Source organism: Thunnus maccoyii, chromosome 12 (assembly GCF_910596095.1).
Source record: "Thunnus maccoyii chromosome 12, fThuMac1.1, whole genome shotgun sequence".
Lineage (NCBI taxonomy): Eukaryota > Metazoa > Chordata > Actinopteri > Scombriformes > Scombridae > Thunnus > Thunnus maccoyii.
Genome location: NC_056544.1, coordinates 32,768,485 through 32,788,257, shown reverse-complemented (window position 1 = coordinate 32,788,257; position 19,773 = coordinate 32,768,485). Strand labels below are relative to the sequence as shown.

The following is a 19,773-nucleotide window of genomic DNA, read 5'->3' as shown; positions in this document are numbered from 1 at the left end:
GTCGAGTCAGGCAGAGCAGAGTCAGGTAGAGGTAAGTCAGGTAGAAGTGAGTCAGGTAGAAGTGAGTCAGGTAGAGCAGAGTCAGGTAAAGTCGAGTCAGGTAGAAGTGAGTCAGGTAGAAGTGAGTCAGGTAGAGTCGAGTCAGGTAGAGTCGAGTCAGGTAGAAGTGAGTCAGGTAGAAGTGAGTCAGGTAGAAGTGAGTCAGGTAGAGTCGAGTCTAGTAGAAGTGAGTCAGGTAGAAGTGAGTCAGGTAGAGTCGAGTCAGGTAGAGTCGAGTCAGGCAGAGCAGAGTCAGGTAGAAGTGAGTCAGGTAGAGTTCTGACAACTGGTCAGTTTTTGATCCCTTTCCTTCTTCATGTTGCTGGTCCATCCTATGTCGCCTGCTATCCCACAATGCATTGAGGTGACTCAGTAGTGTCCCCTCCCTAGAAAACAAAATGCTGCAACAGTTTCAATGACTCTTAGATCTGAAATGAGAGGACTGTCTACTGCATGTGGAGCCGCTAACACTAACACACTCAGAGCAACATGTCATTCCCAGTTAAACTGCTCTCAGTCTGTAGCGGAAGCGAACGTCTGTGGTGGGCTGCATGATGCCGAGGCCGGCTCTGCTGGAGTCCCAGGTCGCTCTGGTCTGACCTTCCACCAGCTGAAGGTCGAAGTAGAGCAGCAGCAGACACAGGAACTGTTTGATCCCGTTGACGGCGAAGTGGCGTCCGGGACACTTGGAGGAGCCGGAGCCGAACGGCATGCGGTAATACTTCAACTTCTGTCCGTCTTTGTAGAAGTCCGTCTTCTCTTTGCCGTCCTGCACGAAACGGTCGAACCGGAACGTCTGATGGTGCAGAGACAACAACAGTAAAACGGTTGAACAACTTCACGACAGACAAAGTGATGAATCTTCTCACCCGTTTTAGCCTCTACAGGTGTCAGCGACATCTAGTGAACTAAAACAGGTGTGACACATTCTACAGTGGAGGTCACTACACACTGAGAGGATGGTTGGACAGATTCCTGTGTTTACTCGTCCACCTTGCTTCTTAAACCATCCAGAGTCTGAAGATCTTTAACTGCACAGGTAAGAACTGGATTGTGGGAACTCTTTGATCAACACTCGGTGTGCAGACGATCAAGAACTTGTTTAATTTTGATGTTTTGAAGTTTGCTGGTTTGTCTGGAAAAGTTTGGGATGAACCAGTTGATCAGTCCTGACTTTAATATGCTTTATTATTCATTTCTGATAGTTTTGTTGATGATGACTTCAGTGTCTGATTATCTGATTATATATATTTTATATGAATTGTTATTCTTCTTTTTTGTATTATTGTTTCAGGGTCTGTGGTGTCTTGCAGTGCATATTTCTATGGATGACACAATAATGAAACTTTTACTTTTATAACATATTTACACAGATTTTAGTTATTTGTTCATTTTCATCCACTTGTTGTTTTACCTGCTTTGCTTTAAATCTTGTGTTTTTATTTTTGTTTTTATATCACTGTCTTTTAATTTTGTATTTATATTTTAAAAAGGACTTTAAGCAATAAATACTGTACTACTACTGTACTGTAACTTAATTTAGAAACATGCTTTCAAAATAAAGTTTTTTATTGTCTGACTCTACAACTAGATTTCAAGGCTGCACTACAAAGCCTGACTATCAATAATTATCTGTTCTCTATGTTGACATTCCATCTTTGAGAACAAAACATGTTTTTTCATTTTAAATTAACAGGAAACTGCCTCAACTTATGTAAAAAGTAAAAAGGTCAACCTGCAGGAAACATGAGAAGATGATTCAATGCCACTGAGTTGATGCAACTGCACTTTGCTTCCAGCAGATGGCAGCAATGACTCAGCAGCGGGAGACTCACTCTGCTGAGTCATCAGAGAAGAAACTCATGAAAATGAAAACAATTAATCAAAGTAACAAATGAAAAAACAAACAAACATCAAGTCCTTAAAATCTCCTTAATGAACTTAAATTCCCCTGAAAACACAGCAAAGACTCTGAATCAGGCTGTTTGGTAGCCAGAAATCCCTTCATTTGTCCATTAATCTGAAACCCTAAACCCCTTATAAAACTTATAAAAACAGCATAATTTCAAGGGGTTTTCTCATTAATTTCCACATTAACTGTAAATATTTGTCAAATGGTGTTATTAAGGTTTATGTTAGGACTTGGAAATACTTTCAGCTGCTTGTTAATGATATTTTAAGGGATTTTAATCCAGTATTCAGATATTTCATGAGGTAAAAGCCCATAAAATCTATAAAATATACACAAGTACTGCTTAATTTGTACCTATTTTTTTTCAATTCAGCACAAAGTCGGAGGTTCATCCAAAATGTGTAGTAAATGAATGCATAAATGAACTGATTGCAATGTATTAAGGAGTTCTTCATGGATTATCTCCAAGATCTAAGAGGTTTTAAGAGGTCAAATGCACTTGAAATCTATAAAATAGTTTGAAAGAGGTAATTTTTAAAAGTTTTAAAGGATTTTTCACCCTTTAAATGGTGTAAAAATCTGTGCGGATAAGACATTAAAAACACGTTAATAATCCATCAATTTAGGAGTTAGGGTTGGGGTTAGGGTTAGGGTTAGGGTTAGGGTTGGGGTTAGGGGTTAGGGTTAGGGTTGAGGTTAGGGTTGGGGTTAGGGTTAGGGGTTAGGGGTTAGGGTTGAGGTTAGGGTTGGGGTTAGGGTAGGGGTTAGGGGTTAGGGTTGGGGTTAGGGTTAGGGGTTAGGGTTGGGGTTAGGGTTAGGGGTTAGGGTTAGGGGTTAGGGTTAGGGGTTAGGGTAGGGGTTAGGGGTTAGGGTTTGGGTTTAGGGTTAGGGGTTAGGGTTGGGGTTAGGGTTGGGGTTAGGGTTAGGGGTTAGGGGTTAGGGTTGAGGTTAGGGTTGGGGTTAGGGTTAGGGGTTAGGGTAGGGGTTAGGGGTTAGGGTTGGGGTTAGGGTTAGGGGTTAGGGTTGGGGTTAGGGTTGTGGTTAGGGGTTACGGTTGGGGTTAGGGTTGGGGTTAGGGTTAGGGGTTAGGGTTGGGGTTAGGGTTGGGGTTAGGGGTTACGGTTGGGGTTAGGGTTGGGGTTAGGGGTTAAGGTTGGGGTTAGGGTTGGGGTTAGGGTTAGGGGTTAGGGTTGGGGTTAGGGTTGTGGTCATACCTGCGGCTCCTCGTAGATCTCGGGATCCAGGTGCATGCTCTGAGGGTACAGGGTGATGATGTCTCCTTTCCTGATGGCCACCGAACGCTTGTCGTCCAGACGCAGACTGAAGTCCTCCTGAGCCACACGGATGTTCATGGAGACGGAGGACAGGCGGAGGCTCTCGTTGATGGTGCTCCCTGTGGAGGAAGGTCAGGATCATTTATCAACATCTGTCCTAATGGGACAAAACTTCTCACACAGAGTGACACACATCTGGAGTAAAATCTTTTTATCAAATCTCTGTCAGGTTGGATGCTGTTGGTTTCTGTCCTTTGCTTCACTCACAAGGTCAAATTATTCAGTTTTGTCGAAATGCTGTTTTTAAATTAGCTCACAGTAATCAAGTATTCTCTGACTAACCTTCTCCTGCAGCTCCTCAACAATGAGTCTGATGTTATTCTTTATTTTCATGTGCAGAGTCAAACCAACAACATGTTTGTCCGCCTGTCAATACTTTCCTCCCCCCTCTGTCTGTCTCTCAGCTCTAAGCTCATCGGTTCCTACAGCAGACTCAAAAACAGCTCACAAATATATAGTTTCATTTTTAAAGCAAACAAGTAATAAATCAGAAGCAAAGACATTTTACATTAATGAGCTGTTCCTGGTTCTTTAAAGAACGACTGTGGCCTAAACTGGTGGTCGCAGATTTTAAAGTATAAGTCTGATGATATTCTGTATTTTTCTCATTGTTAATAAATCCCATGTGCAGAATCAGATCATTAATGTGTTAATCCATCTCTGATAATAAAAACTTTAATTACAAACAAAGCTGCATAAATTGTCTCTTTTTAAAGTGAGTGAGATCAATGATGATGAGTGAACTAGTGGTCTAGTATTTAGGAGAGTGAACTGTGAGGACTGGTGAGCAGAGGGCAGCGTACCCAGGTAGGAGAGCTTCTCCAGCTGCTCTTTGCTGAGCGTCACATCTCGGTCGCTGCTGAACTCGACCCCGCTGAGCCTCAGAACATCCTGGATCTCCTGGCGGACGACCTCCAGGGCCTCAGGGTGACTCACCAGATGATACATGGCCCAGAAGGTGGCAGAGGTGGAATTGGCCACAGACGCCCAAAGGATGGCAAAGTGATGAGCTGGGAGTCAGAGAGGAAGGAGGAAGAGTAGAGAGTCATCAGGCTGCTGACATATAAACTGTTTACACAAGATATGTCACATCTCACCCAAAGTTTACCCACATCTGAACTAAAGGGCACAGTAGAATAAACTAGAGTGCAGTAAATCTAGTTGGAGATAAGAGCTAAATATAAAGCTCTCAGAGGAATCAGTGTACTTTCACTATGTCATGAATCTGGAGAGAGTCCTGATGGAAGAATCTGTTTTTCATTAAAGCAGACAAACAGCCATAAGGGACCATGTTAAAGCTCTGCGGTGATTTGGAGGTAAACCACACTGGAGTTGCACAACATGTAAAACAGTGAGACTACAGACAGAAAGGAGAGAGAATTGCTTCATATTGTTTCGGAAAGTTACTGAGAGTCAGTGATGTGTCTGCAGAGCATGAACAGTATGATTCATCAAACCAGACACCAGATTAAAAACTCTGGTGGAGATCGGCTTAATTAGCACTGTGTGAAGTCGTTTGGCTTGAATGAAACAGACGTTCATTTATATGTAAAAGTTCCACACTGGTTTATCAGAGAGCGTGTTGATGTTCTGCTAATCATAGAGGACGATCTGCTCTCAGAGAGCAGAGCTCCACTTCCTGTTTGACTCTCTTTAAAGCTGCACAAATCCATAGTTTTATATAAGAACAAATAACATGTTTAATGTGACAGAGGTCGCTCATAGTGAGAATCAACCTCTTCAGGTTGTCTGAACACTGTCTGAAACATGACGCTCAGTGTTGGTTTCTTTTAACCAAATCATCTTTTCCTGACTATAACTGAGTAGTTTTAGTCTTTCAGGAGACTTTGTGATCATCTTTCAGGTTTGCAGATGATAGAAAAATTCATGTATTAGTTAAGTAGATATGGTCATATGTATGTATGTATTTGGCGGCAGGGCCTTGAGGGGAACACTATAATAGACATATGGACATCATGGTCATCATGTGAAAGTGAGAGCTCTGTAAAGTTTTGTCTGGGGCTGTTAGAAGGAATCTGTAAACAACTAGAGGTGCCTCCCAGGGCATCAAGGCCGTCAATATATACTAGTGTCTTTCCTTTGTCTTGTGAGAATTCTCCACGGAGACTCTGCGTACTCTCCGTGTCTACAACATATGTTTGGTTTGGATTAAAGTGACGCTTGACTTCAACCAACCTCAGTCTATTTGGTAATTTTTACCTATCAGCAGATTAGCAACAAATGTTTCAACACTTTGTAATTTCAGAGTTTGTGCACATGATAAACTCTTAGTGACAGGTGTAGGATCAATCCTGCACACTGTCCATCACTTGTTCTCACTTTATTAACTCTTCACATAATATTTCATGCAGGATTTTCTCTTTTCTTTCCAGAAAATCAGCAACTAAAAAACAAGACAAACATGTCTGGTCTACCTGCTTTATCGATGTCCCTCAGCATGTCGTACTGCTCAAACACCTCGGCTCTCCTCCTGATGAACTGTGAAGTGTTGGACCAGCGCGACATGCTCTGTGGCAGGAAGTAGTTGGTCAGCTTCTCGCGGATCGCCTTGGTCCGTCCCAGCAGCCAGATGGGCATCTGAGCGATGAGCAGCGGAAACATGGTGTCAAACCTGATGAAGTCCTCCCTCATCACGCCCATCCTGTCGTGGCGGCTGGCGGACGCCGGCCTGCCGTACAAGGTGAGGAAGGTGGCTTCGAACATGACCGAGCTGCAGAACTCATACATGCTGTCCGTCTTCCAGCCGCCCTCCTCCTCCGGCCTCTCGCCCAGGTGGTCCTGACGAAACACCAGCATGAGGTTATCCGTCATGCTCTCTGTCAGCGGCCGGAGGTTGTCTCCCTGGAGGAGCTGGAAGGAGCGTCTGATCTGCTCTTGCAAGCCGGGGAACTTCTGGTTGACGACGGGCGGGTAGCCAAAGGTGAAGGGCGCCACCCTGTTGGTGAACTCGTGGAAATCCAGCTGGCGGCCATGTTTGATGATGTTTGGATACATTAAAGGGTCCATGACGAAGGTCATGTATTTACCTGCAGGGAGAGAACAGAGTGACACATGCATCCAATTCAGTGTCACAGCAGCTTTTATGACTTCAGACTGAAATCAGTTAATTTTAAAGGAACCGCTGCATCAGTGGAGACAAAATAAATCCACAAAGCTTTCACTGAGTTCATCTTTACTGAATTCTGACCTGTGAAATTGTTCCATTCATCAATAGTAATCAATAGAGCTGATCCTATCAGTGGTGTGTCCATGTCTTCCTGCTCCACAGAGGAGAAGCAGCACAGTCTGCAGTCAGGAGTTAAGTTACCTTCTCTTGAATGAAATGTGTCAGGGAGCCACGCTGATCATGAACACGATGGTTTGAATCCTGTTGTGACCTTTGTCTCCGCCTTGATTTCTGTCGTCTCTTTTAATAAATGCTAATCTCTTCCAGCTGTCTTCCTTCACCAGGATGTTGGAGTGTTTGCTGTGTTTCTGTCAGAAACATTTCTGCTGTGCTTTTTCATTTTAAAAGGCTTTTATCTTTGTATTACAAGCTAACTTACTTCACTTAGTGGTATGCTAGCAGCTAGTAGCTAGCATACCGCTGGTTAGCAACATCGAGCTAGAGTAAGCTAGTGCAAACACATTTTAAAACATAGAACCAGCGATATATAGTAGAGAGTTTAAATACCAACCTGCTATCTGGACTGTAAATATGTCTCCATACTTCTTCTTATATTCTTCCAGAAATTTATGGGCATCTTTTCCAAACTCCAGAGCTTTTCCGATGAAAGGAATCCAGCCATTTATCAGCGGAGGCTCGCCGTCTCTCCTGCACAACAGACAAAAGACAAATCCATTTCACAAAAAGCAAAACCTAAACAGAGACCTGCCATCCGAAAAAGTGAGTGGATTGAAATATAATATCCATAATTTAGATTATTATAGTTCAATATTGCTGTAGAACTGGACAATGGAACAATATATGGATGTTGTTAGCAGTTTCCCTGCTATTGTTCTCCTGATGTAGTTTTATTTAACTCTTTCCTGCAACTAGTTATTGCTTTGATTTGGTCATGATTTGATTCCTCGTCCATCATTAAATATAATCTGACCCAGAGTAGTTTTTGTATTTTGCTTTAGAGCCGATACGATTAGTCCATTAATCGATTAGTCAGCAACAATTCTGATAATCGATGAATTGTTTCCACAAAAATACCAAAATGAACCAGTTTCAGGCTCATAATATAAGTGAATATTTTGGGTTTTGGACTGTTAGACACACAAAATGAAACATTTGAAGTCATCACCACTAACTCTGAGAAACTGTGATGAACATTTTTCACTGTTTTCTCACAATTTAAAGACCAAACACTTCAATGCATTGAGAAAATAACTGGCAGATTAAATGATGATAAATAATTTGTTAGTTGAGGCACTAATTCACTTCCTTTAATAGTCTTATTAAGTTATAAATGGCTGCACCTCCTTTGTTGTTTTATTTAAGTCTATTTCTTTTGCAAGATAACGTCACTGCATCCATCTAATTGATCCACCTGATGTTTCTGTCTGAAGTTGCTCCAGCAGTGTTCATGAATGGACTCTGAACTTAAGGTGTTCCAGGTCTGTAACGTCAAGCAAACAAACTGTTTCCTGAGGGGCCAAACTGGAACAAAGTGTAAAGTGAGATAAGAGACACTCCCTCCAGCCTTTCAGACACTCTGTTGATCGTTAGTACTAACACTATTGTCCTCCTCCAGCCTCCTTCCTGCTGTCCGAACCCAACAGATTACTGCTGTAATAATATTAACAACATATGAGCTGTCGAGGAATAAACAGTGAGGTTTTATTGGCTTGGACTCAGTATTCTGTCTCGAAGCGGCTCAGAGAAACTAAAGTTGTGCTGAATATGTTTCTGTTTTGTGTGTGTGATGATAATTCCCACTGTTTATACAGTATACTGTAGATCATACACTGTTCATGTACTTCATGCATGTTAACACGTTAACATACACGTCTAAATGATGTCATCATAACCACAGTGTCTCAGTTTTAGCCGCGTTAGCAGCACATCTCTGTGGATGCTAACGTTGCTCCACCTCCAAAAGACATTCAAAGTCCCTAAAAAGTGATATTCTAACCACTTTGGTGATCCTCCAGCAGATCAAACTTCTACTTCTGCTGTGATGTACCTCAACATCTACTGATGGACATTCACGGTTCCCAGAGGACGAATCTCTCTGACTTTGAGGATCCTCTTTGAGTTTTCATCTGGCGCCATCGTCTGGTCAAAACTTCAATCAGCGTTCAGCTAGGAACTGGACTCAAAGATAGCGCCCATTCTAGCCAATAGCCAGTAAAGTGTTGTGCAGCGTCATGTTTTTCCCTCCGACTGCGTCCACCAGTTCCTGCTCAGCCCACAGACTTTACATTCAGATGTCGCAAACTTAAAAAAACACTTTTGATCAATATAAAACCTTCCTGGTTTAACAGACATCTCCTCTATAACGGAGCCTGTAGACATTTAGTCTTGTTACATTTCTATAATGTTAGAATAAGTTGATATTTTTTCTTTATGATTTTCTCAACAAGCGTGTGTTTTTTTCTTTTTGTCACCTAGTTTTTATTAGATTTATATGAAATATTTGACTTTAAGACTATGTGTGATGTATTCAAGTATTTTTTGTACCCAGGTGTTGTCATGTTTGTCCTGTTGAAACAGCACTTTATGTGTCAGTCGCAGGGTTGTTTAGAAATAAGAAGGTTGCATCAGAGAGAGAGATTAGGGAGTAACTCACTGGAAAACTTTTTTCTTCAATAAACAAGATTCAACATGTAAATCGGACTGACTCAGTAGATGAATGTTACTGTTATCTATGTACAGCCCAGTTTCACTGCTCTCAGTCTTTGTATGTCAAACACAAAGGAATGCAATAATCAGCCTGTTGCTTCCTACTGAGAGCTGATGGTTTGTTCCCTGGAGGAGGGCACTGATCTCAGTCCAACTAAAAACACACAGCCAAAAAACTTTCTCACAGCCAGCGGACGGACTGAACATGATCCTGCTGCTGCTTCTGTTTCTCATCTCAACCAACAAAATGTATTTACTCTGACAATCAATCCTTTTGTTTACATTGAAATGAAAAAAAGCTGTTTCAAAGACTCAAATCATTAACTGATAATCAAATAGGAGATGAATTCAGTGGAGTAATTGTTTCAGCTTCAACACAATCTCTCATTCAGAGTTTCTTTTATCAGAAATGAAACAGGTTCATCACAAACACAGCTGTTTCAACAAAGTTAAACAACTAGGCATATTTTAGCAGAATAAAACTAAACAAACTACAGCTCCCATCAAAAGCACGTCATTTGTTTCATTCATATCCAAAATCAAATTAATTGATAGTAAATTGATAGAAAATAATCAACAAGTATTGTGTGTGTGTATAAGAGCCTGATATATGTGAGTCCTCTGAGCTGTCAGTGAGCCAGACGTCTGATAAGAGCATCATGAAGTTCTCTTCTGGTGTCTTTAGCCTCTATGACAGTAAACTGAAGATCTTTGTGTTGTAGATCAAACAAGACATTTGAGGACGTTGTTTTTCACCATTTTCTGACATTTTATGGACCAAAACAACTAATCAATTCACCAAGAAAATAATAAAATAGTGGAGAGAAAGCATCATCTCTGGTTTTGTTCTATTGTTTTAATGTTTCGTTACACTGATCGATCACGATATGCTTCATAAATTTTCATTTTCTTTCAGCTTGTGAAACTTAACTCGACCAGTCAGGAGCTTCTTCTAGCCACAGGATGTTTTTTTTTTTCTTTAAACTGGAGTGTGTGTAAAGCAGCCGACTGCATGATGAACTGCTGAGTCTTCACTCCCAGTGAGACAGTTTGGGGGGTCGGTGTTCTGAACAGCAGCTGCTACACATTAAGACTGGAAATACCCCAAGAACCGAAACTACGGCAACTCCAGCAGTTTCAAATCCAACTGGAGATCAAAAGCTTGGAGCTCAAAAATAATTGAAAGTAAAGTAAAACATCTAGTGCTTCACAAAACATCACCTCATCACCTGAACATCTGATCATTAAGCCGCTCAGGTGACAGCAAACATGAACTTACCGCACAGACATGTGGTAGTCAAATATTTACTGGATTGATTTAATATCAGAAAATCATTTACTTCCAGACAATCAGTCTGTTAAAAGTCTGTCTGCTCTCAGGTTCAACCTTTACAATCAATATTTGGGGTTTTGGACCTGAAAACATGTAAAGACGTCACAGGTAAACTAGAAATAATCATTAGTCTGCCCTGCGCACAAACAAACAAACAAACAAACAAACAAACAAACACACAAACAAACAGCAGTGAAGTGCGTCACTCATTTAACTCTGAAAGACAATTAACTCCGACTATGAGACTAAAACTACCACTAACAGCAGCTTACTGGAGAGACTGGTTTAGTGAAACCCTCCAGACAGCTGCAGTCATGAACACACACACTGATGGACTGACGGTCTACTGACGGATCACTGACCTCTTCCTACCGCGGGAGACGAGCAGGATCATCAGGGAGAGAAGACCGAGCAGGATCAGCAGCACCGACATGTTTCTGGATCTGCGATGAAAATAACTATGTACCGCACATAATGTCTATTCAACACGAACTGTCAAGCTCCACACTGTCAGCACACTGGCTCCGCCCACACTACTGCAGTAAAACTACCAAATACTCCATCAGTAAAATCCTACTACAGTAAAACTACCAAATACTCCACCAGTAAAATCCTACTACAGTAAAACTACCAAATACTCCACCAGTAAAATCCTACTACAGTAAAACTACCAAATACTCCATCAGTAAAATCCTACTACAGTAAAACTACCAAATACTCCATCAGTAAAATCCTACTACAGTAAAACTACCAAATACTCCACCAGTAAAATCCTACTACAGTAAAACTACCAAATACTCCATCAGTAAAATCCTACTACAGTAAAACTACCAAATACTCCATCAGTAAAATCCTACTACAGTAAAACTACCAAATACTCCATCAGTAAAATCCTACTACAGTAAAACTACCAAATACTCCACCAGTAAAATCCTACTACAGTAAAACTACCAAATACTCCATCAGTAAAATCCTACTACAGTAAAACTACCAAATACTCCACCAGTAAAATCCTACTACAGTAAAACTACCAAATACTCCACCAGTAAAATCCTACTACAGTAAAACTACCAAATACTCCACCAGTAAAATCCTACTACAGTAAAAGTACATATGAGTACAAACTAATAATAAACACACTCAGAAGGCTTCGACCCCTAATTAACTAATAATAATAATAATAATAATAATAACAATAATAATAATAATAATACATCAACAGAACTGAATTACATATTTATTAAATTATATCAACATACTGTATATTTTTTTAAACAGATAAATATATTTATGTAGTATTTAGTGTTTTCATGTTTATTTACATATTAAACTTTTATTCTTTATATAAATCTCCTTTTCCCTCCTTTTTCACCTCTCCTCTTCCTCCTCTCCTCGTCCTCTTTCTCCTCTCCTCCTCCTCCTCTTTCTCCTCCTCTCCTAGCTAGTTTAGTCCAGTGGTTCCCAACCTAGGGGTCGGGCCCCTCCAAAGGGTCAGCAGATAAATCGGGGGGGTCGTGAGATGATTAATTGGAGGTTTTTTAATTAATGAGCAATTAAATAATTAATGAGCAACACTTTCAAATTTGAGGGAAAAATTATTTTTAAAATTGTACTTCTTTTTTTAATCCACAGAACTAAAGTTGCTTTATTTACATGTTGGCTATTGATGATTAAACCGAATAAAAGCTGTAATAATCATCTTTTACACAGATTCTGAATTGACCCAGATTTAGAGGCTTTTATTGTGAAGGCACAGTATTAAGATTTCCGGGATCATCATTCCTTTCAGTCACAGTCATCACTCACTCTGTCCGGGCTCGTGCTGTCCCGCTCTGACACGCAAACCTTCAAACAACTAGAGTGAGCTTGTGAGGGCCTGAGCCCCGCAGGAGTGAAGACCCTCTCGTATCTCTTCTGTTTCTTTCTTTCTTTCTTCTTTCTTTATTATTACGCCACTTCAACCCTAAATTTGACCCCCAAACATGCTCATAAACTCACCAAATTTGGCACGCACATCAGGTCTGGTGAAAAATTTGATAAAATGTAAAAATTATCCCCCAAAGTGCCAAAATGCGCTCTATAGCGCCACCTATGTCACTAGGCCTGTAGGAATGTCGTAGAGAGTTTGAACCAAAACTCAATTATTCGTCTCATCAAGACCTACAAATCATACACTGACACCCCTGACCTAAATCCAACAGGAAGTCCACAATATGCGCATCAAATTACAACTTTGCGCCAATTTTGGACCCCCAAGAAACGCTATCTCCTCCTCGGGCGTTAATGGTATCGGCTTCAAACTTTAATACATGACTTATCACACAAAAGTTATTATAAACTTTGTAATAACTTGAACGGTTTAGATTTTTTAAGCCTTTTTAAGAGTGCCATCACACCTTACAATGTAAACCAATGGGGAGGCAATCTCTGGGCATGAACTTTGTGCCAAACTTTGGTGTCTGATGTCTAAACTGTAAATCTGACCACTTTCAAACCTGTATCAATGGATTCGCGACTAAAATTCCTACTAAAATGTGATTAATAATGTGAGGTTTGGCCCAAGTCATGGGATTTATGAAGATAGGGGGGGGGGGGGGGGGGGGGGGGGGGGGGGGATTGAATGCAGCTCATTTTTGTAGGATGCAGCAGAAAGGTCTATATACATACAGTACATTATATACAAACTTTGTATGACGGTTGGTGTTATTATCATTTATTTTACAATGATTATAGGTCTTATATTTATAATTCAGTAGTGGGGATGACCTATGAGGGGAAGGGAACAAATGGAGTGAGGGTGACAGTTTAGTGATAAAGTGCTGCAGAAAAATAAAATCAACACTAAAATTTGTAGCTCTGTACTGCAGTTTTTCCTTTATTTGGGCCCGAGCACCTAGCGGTTCACTCACACTCTCCATTCAAATATATGAGTATTTTTCTGTGTCCAGCTGCAGTTACTTATTGTCTCTACACACCTGACAGTACACATGTCAATCAAACTTTCACCAGGTCATGTGGGTTAAAAGTCTTTACTTTTCTAAAAATAGACTTGATGAAAATTAGGAAATTAATTTGTTTTACACACAAACTCATCAAGAGTTTTCAATTTACTAATTGAAATTAAAGCTGCACGTAGTGTTTAACGGGCCTTCGCAGTGCAGTCCAAGGGCTTCTGTCACGGGCATGTAGACGTCTCCAGACCTGGGCTGACAGGTCTGACTTTACAAACATGTAAAGTTTGGTGCAGTCTGGAGCATTTACAATAAAGTTATAGCAACTTCCTCTGTCATGGTGAAACATCAAATCTCAACGGTGTGACGATGAGAATTTTCCGCAGGGTGAGACATGTCTGTCTTGCTTACACCTGTGTCATCAAAATTACGCAAGTTTTTGGCCCATTCACTTGAATTTCAATTAGTAAACTGAAAACTTTTGATGAGTTTGTGTGTAAAAGAAATTCACTTCCTAATTTTCATCAAGTCTATTTTTAGAAAAGTAAAGACAATTTTAATGTAAGATTTGGCCAAAGTCATGGGATTTATGAGGATATTTCATAAGAAGCGTACTCTAAAATCCTCCTCTCCAACTGCTCCTGGTGATGTCACTCCCTCAGTGCTGTGAAACATTCCGCAATACACACTCATTATAAAATCACAGGAGGAGCAAGAAAAGACTTTAAAACTCACACTCTAATATCTCAAAAACAATAAAAGATAGAAAAAACATGTCAATTCAAGATTTGTAGGTCAAAGTCTCGTGACTCATTTAAAGTTCAAATGAAGTTTGTATCTAAAACTATGTGGAAGCAGTAAATGTTCAAAAAGGTGTGGGTTCACTCACACTCTCCATTCAAATCAAACTTTGACCAGGTCATGTGGGTTAAAAGTCTTTACTTTTCTAAAAAATAGACTTGATGAAAATTAGGAAATTAATTTGTTTTACACACAAACTCATCAAGAGTTTTCAATTTACTAATTGAAATTCAAGTGAATGGGCCCAAAACTTGCATGATTTTGATGACACAGACATGTCTCACCCTGCAGAAAACTCTCATCCTGTCAATCAATCTTTCAAAATAAAAGCACACCACACTTGTAATAAATATCCCTCATTTTTAAAAAGCAAAATGATCTGATCCCGACGGGCCAGAGTCCCGACCAACGCTGCAGCTTTAATTAGCAGCTTTGTTTTTTTGACTCCAAAAACAATGATATCAGTTTCATTTTTGTTTAATTGACAAACATTTTGGTAAAATCCAGTCACTGACTTGTTCATTTACTCAGTGCTTGTATTGGACCTCAGTCCCCTGCTGATACAGCAGCCACAACCATTTGTGACATATCATGTTTTGTTTCAAATACATCTAATTAAATCTCAAACTGTACCCAGTTTGAGTCAATAAAGCGCTGAAACAACACTAAGTTCACTTCAGTGATCTGTTATTTTGAGCTGCTGTTACACACAACAAGCTTTAGCTAAAAACTGTCACAAATGTTTTATTTCATGTACAAAACGACGTGCATGTGACATTCAAAAGATACACAAGTTATAAATGATCAATAACAAACAATCATTATAACAAGCTTTAATTTGGGTAAAAAATAAAAAAAATAACACTAAAACTGGCTCAAAACAACATTAACACTGTTGTGCAGGTAAAAAACTCCACACATCCAGTTTGTAATCTGACGAAATCACTATGACATCATCAGGCCACAGATGACATCATACAGCTGATTTCAAAGGTTGAGGAGGAACTAGTGTGTAACATCAGTTCCTCTTTAAATAAACTGATCAGATCAATATGTGACTGTTGGATCAGATCAATATGTGACTGTTGGATCAGATCAATATGTGACTGTTGCATCAGATTTGTGGGAAACGTTCAGCTGGTTGAGCAACAGCCTTTGAGGGAAACGCCTCAGTGAACCTGAGAACAGGAAGTTAAGACTCATTAAGTCTGAACAACTCAATCATCACATGACAACAAACACTGAGCGGTGCTCAACCAGTGGGGCGCGGCCCCTCCGGGGGCTAACAACTAACTGTTGCTGGGTTGATCATCCGTCAAATAACAATAGTAACATTTATCAAACATATCAACCGAATAATTAGTTCAAGCTAAACTAATCCAGCGAGACGCTGATGAAGAGGAAGAGACAGAAGACGTATCTGAAGACTGAAGCAGCAGCAGTTATTGGTTATTTAGATTTATATACAGCAGATATATTAGAGGTAACAGGAGGACGTTTTTCAGTTTGTCTTGAAGTTTCTTCATTTGTAACATAAAATAATGTTTTTATCAAAAGTAAAATTATATCACTTCAAATATTAACGAGCCAAAATAAACAATTCTGTTATTTCCTTTATTAATGAGAAAGTTTAGAGAAAACAGATGAAGCATTTTTACAGTTTGTAGCTTTTCACACAAAATGAACATTTAAGGCTTTTTATTGATACTGAAGACACAAATCATCTCTTATCTGTTATATTGTTGCATCCAATTGAATAAATTGTGTTTTTTTTAATTTTATTTTAAAAAAACAGCTTTTAGAAAACAGAATATGATGTAAAGATGCTTCATTAATGGAGAAACGACATCATCATGACATCACAGCAGGAAGCTGCAGTGTAAATTTGCACAATCGTGCCACCAGTCTGTTTGCTTTGTTAATCAGCAGCTGACGAGGCGTTCACTGACTCATGTGAAACTACTGGATTTCAAAAGTCCAGAATCCACATCAGACAGTTCTGGAGAAAAATATCTTCAGAGCATCAACAAATACATTTAAGTTACAACTCAGAAAATAAAAACTCCATTCTAGGAAAGAAAAGTGACATTTATGAGATAAAACTGACTCATTTTTCTGAGAATCCTGAAGGTCTCGAGGGTGAACTCGTCATCACTCAACAGGAAACACTGGCTGGATGAAAAAGAGACGATGATGATGATATTGTCACCAGAGAGGGTTTCCTTCAGGCTGGATGAAGGAACGTCTGGCTTATTTTGATAAGTCTCGCTAATTTAGTTTGTTCCATCACAAGCTTATATGATTGGCAGCTCAGTAACCATGGTAACTTCCTCAGCAGAATAACCGTTAAGTTTAATTTAGCTGTGTGTCAAAGAACGCATCACTTGTCCGAGTTCAGAAACATAAAATAAAGAACTCTGAGGGACTTTTACTAAAATACTTCAGTTAATCTCCATTTTATTCATGAAGGCTTCTGTGTTGGACTGAAGCCTTTTATTTAAAAGCTCAACATTTATAATTTAAGAAATAAAAGTGCGCCAGCGTTATTTTGAAGTTATTTACTTATTAAGTAAATCTCACCGCTCTCTTCGCCTGCTCTGCCGCCGGGGAAAATAAGGAACTAAAAGTCAGAACCTGCTGCTTCAAAAATGTGCACAATGTGTCTGAAACAGTCAATAAAATCTGTATCTTTATATTCATGTAGGTTAATAAATATACAAATGTCAGTTAGATGGTATTCTGCAGGAAAAGAAAAGGTTATAATAATCATCTGTGTGTGACATTTGACTCAGACAGACGTGATCATTATAAACAGTTTCCACTGTATTTTTATCCTCCTGCAGTTTCTTCATCTCCAACTGCAGCTTCCTCATTTTTAACCGTCACTGAGGCTTCGTATACAGACGTCATGTGAAACAGAAAATGTGTCAAAGACTTGATGATAATGTTGGTTAGTTGGTTCTCTCAGGTTGGCGACACCATAATTATAAATATACATCTGATATTATCCAGTTTAGTGATAATAAAACCACAGTCACTGATCTGAACGCTCATTTATTAACAAATAAAGTTAAAACCATGAACAGGAACCAGCTCTGCTCTTCACTTTCACCACACAGACTCATCAAGCCAGACTCATCAAGCCAAATGCAGAGATCAAACCATCAACCTTCTGGCGATCAGTTCACTCCTCTAACCTTTAAACCATCACTGCCTGCCTACAGGTTTACATTTAATCTGGCATCAGGTTTGTGCCGAGTCGTCTCCTTCACCTTGTTAATTGCAGCAGTTTTGTCCTTTTAGGTGAAAACTTCTTTATGTTCTTCATATAGTTTCATCAGCAGGTTTGTTCTGCTGCGGAGAAGAACGTGTAATGGGAAATTGCTGATCACTCAATAAACACACAAGAGAGCATTGTCAGGTTATGAAATAGTGTAATCAAATAATACAATCAGAAGTATAATGCATCACAGTTCTGGAGACAAAGATACCACCTAGCTATCTTCTCTTTGTCTGAAAGGTTGGCACTTAACCAGTCCCTTAAATACTGCTCGTACAGAATTTAAGACATCTGTTTACTAACCTTACAGGTCAGCAACCCTCAGATAGAAACATAAGTCAAAAGTTCAGCTAACCTAGGAACAGTCTTTCTTCACGACCATATATGACAGTACATAAGCACCAAGTAGCATCACAAAATAACATTACTTCTATATTAAATTAAGGACAAACCATACTATCCTCTAAAGCTGATCAGTTTTACACATAAACATCTACATAACTACAGTTTATCTTATCACTGGCTCAGGTAAGGGTATAACAGAATAGACTTAACTGTTAAACACACAACTGCCTCATCTTACACAGCAAAGAACTAAGTTTAGAATATATATAGCACAGAGGAATTTAGAACATGTGTGAAACACTAACTAACACTAAACTGAACTTAAACACTGTCTGAAACATGTATGATATATTGAAGAAATACATCAAATGATAACCTGTGATTCAGTTTTCTTTTACAAACGCCGCTCTAGTTTTCTCTTCTTGTTGTTTCATCTTTTTGACAGTCGAAACACTGCAGCTTTATTCCAGTCTGGTTAGCGTTAGCATCGACTAGCCAGACTTGTTCAGGTAAGCGCAGCTTTCTTTAGCTGGTTTGATGGAAAACTCCTCTGGAGTGTTTGAAGACACACTGAAGTCATGAGATGACACCAAAGTAAAGACCACCAGCTTCTGCATTAAATCCTCGTGTTTCATTCTGAGCTGACAAACAACCAACCAGGAGCCGCTAAAGACAGAACCGGCGTTACGTTTCCGTTACAGCATCGTGTGTTGGAGATTTGTATGAAATGATGCGTTTCTTCTGATTACAGTGACAGAAATCAGGAGTCGGATGATTGACGGTGATTCCCGCTGGTTTAACGAGCGACGCCGCACCGACACGGTCACATGACGACGGTGGAGGTCGGACAACAGCTTCAGGAACAGATACGATGAGGAACCTGAAGGCATCTGGATTTTTATTGGAATCCTTCAGGTTCCAACAGATGTTCTGATGTAAACAGTTTATTTCTGTGACTCATGAACAGATTAACTGAAGCTGCAGCAGATATTCTTCCTGTTGGGTTCAATATAAACTTTTTATGTTTGAACAGACTGACAGGAGATCTGTGGGGAATAAAACAAACGCTGGAACTGATGCAGTCTGGAAAAGTCTGGCCAAGAACAGGTCCTGCTATGACCATCATACACTCTGGTGGTAAAAACATATTAAAATAAAACTCTAAAATCACACATTTTAAGAAGAAGGACAGTAAATAGAGGAGAACTGAGGCGTTTACAGCCTCCTTGTTTTCTTCAGTCTCCTCTGAATGAACTGCAGTAACCTCTCGGTGACGAGCAGCGTTCAGCTTTTCTCTCTCGAGATCAACACTTTCTCTGTCTGAAATAAAAAAAACTCTGCTCGGCTTTCAGTCCCACACAAAAACCTCTGTTCAAACTTCTGTCGGCTGACGGAGAGTTTAGAACTGAGTCACAGATGCTGCTCTGCTCAAAGAGTCTCATTCACATTAAAAAAAACAAAACAAAAACACTTACTGCCCTACTGAACGTTAATGAATGTTTTTACTTTGACTCAGATCCTTTTCTTTCTAAACTGGATCGAGAGCTGCAGCAGAGCCTCGACGTGTTGTTTACTGCTTTTATACTGTTTCTTCTTCTTCTTCTTCTTCTTCTATCCCTTTCACACCAACATTTAAACCTCAACAACTCACAAAACCGGGAACATTTCACAGGATTCCTGATCGTTGGAGACAGACTAACATACACACAGTTTTGGATCAATAATTCCTCCCTGGTTATTGTTCAGCTGTGCTGGGAAGAGACACACGTCTGAAGTAATGTGTCACAATGCATCTAATGCTGATAAATGCATATTTATTTAACAAAAGTGGTTAACAAGTGAATAAACAAGGTGTCAGTGTAAACAGAATGAGTGTAATATGATGAGTTATGAATGACTGACGGTGAAATGTCAGAATAATAAC

At 39.7% G+C, this 19,773-nt stretch overlaps 1 protein-coding gene and 1 long non-coding RNA gene across 3 annotated transcripts; one reads left to right on the top strand and one right to left on the bottom strand.

Moving 5' to 3' along the window:
- Positions 1-409: 409 nt before the first annotated feature.
- On the bottom strand, positions 410-10,966 carry LOC121909123 (cytochrome P450 7B1). Of its 2 annotated transcripts, XM_042429544.1 has the most exons (6): positions 10,835-10,966; positions 6,984-7,120; positions 5,721-6,332; positions 4,089-4,295; positions 3,166-3,344; positions 410-835 (listed from the first exon to the last, which is right to left on the bottom strand). In XM_042429544.1, exons 1-6 carry the CDS (start codon positions 10,903-10,905, stop codon positions 542-544), a joined length of 1,500 nt encoding a protein of 499 aa, XP_042285478.1. In that variant the 5' UTR covers positions 10,906-10,966; the 3' UTR covers positions 410-541. The 2 variants fall into 2 exon arrangements, with proteins under 2 accessions (XP_042285478.1, XP_042285479.1); XM_042429545.1 differs by lacking the exons at positions 6,984-7,120; positions 10,835-10,966 and adding an exon at positions 6,614-6,891.
- On the top strand, positions 6,824-9,300 carry LOC121909124. The gene is made up of 3 exons (XR_006099371.1): positions 6,824-6,915; positions 7,036-7,192; positions 8,449-9,300. It is a non-coding gene; the product is annotated as an uncharacterized LOC121909124 (long non-coding RNA).
- Positions 10,967-19,773: the final 8,807 nt, after the last annotated feature.

What these genes read in the sequence shown, in the direction of transcription:
- LOC121909123 (XM_042429544.1), bottom strand. Translation starts at nt 10,905, where the DNA reads ATGTCGGTGCTGCTGATCCTGCTCGGTCTTCTCTCCCTGATGATCCTG. An exon ending in GTCTCCCGCGGTAGGAAGAG is followed by an intron (nt 7,121 to 10,834) that starts GTCAGTGATCCG and finishes TCTGTTGTGCAG; the next exon opens with GAGAGACGGCGAGCCTCCGC. An exon ending in AGATCTACGAGGAGCCGCAG is followed by an intron (nt 836 to 3,165) that starts GTATGACCACAA and finishes CTGCACCATCAG; the next exon opens with ACGTTCCGGTTCGACCGTTT.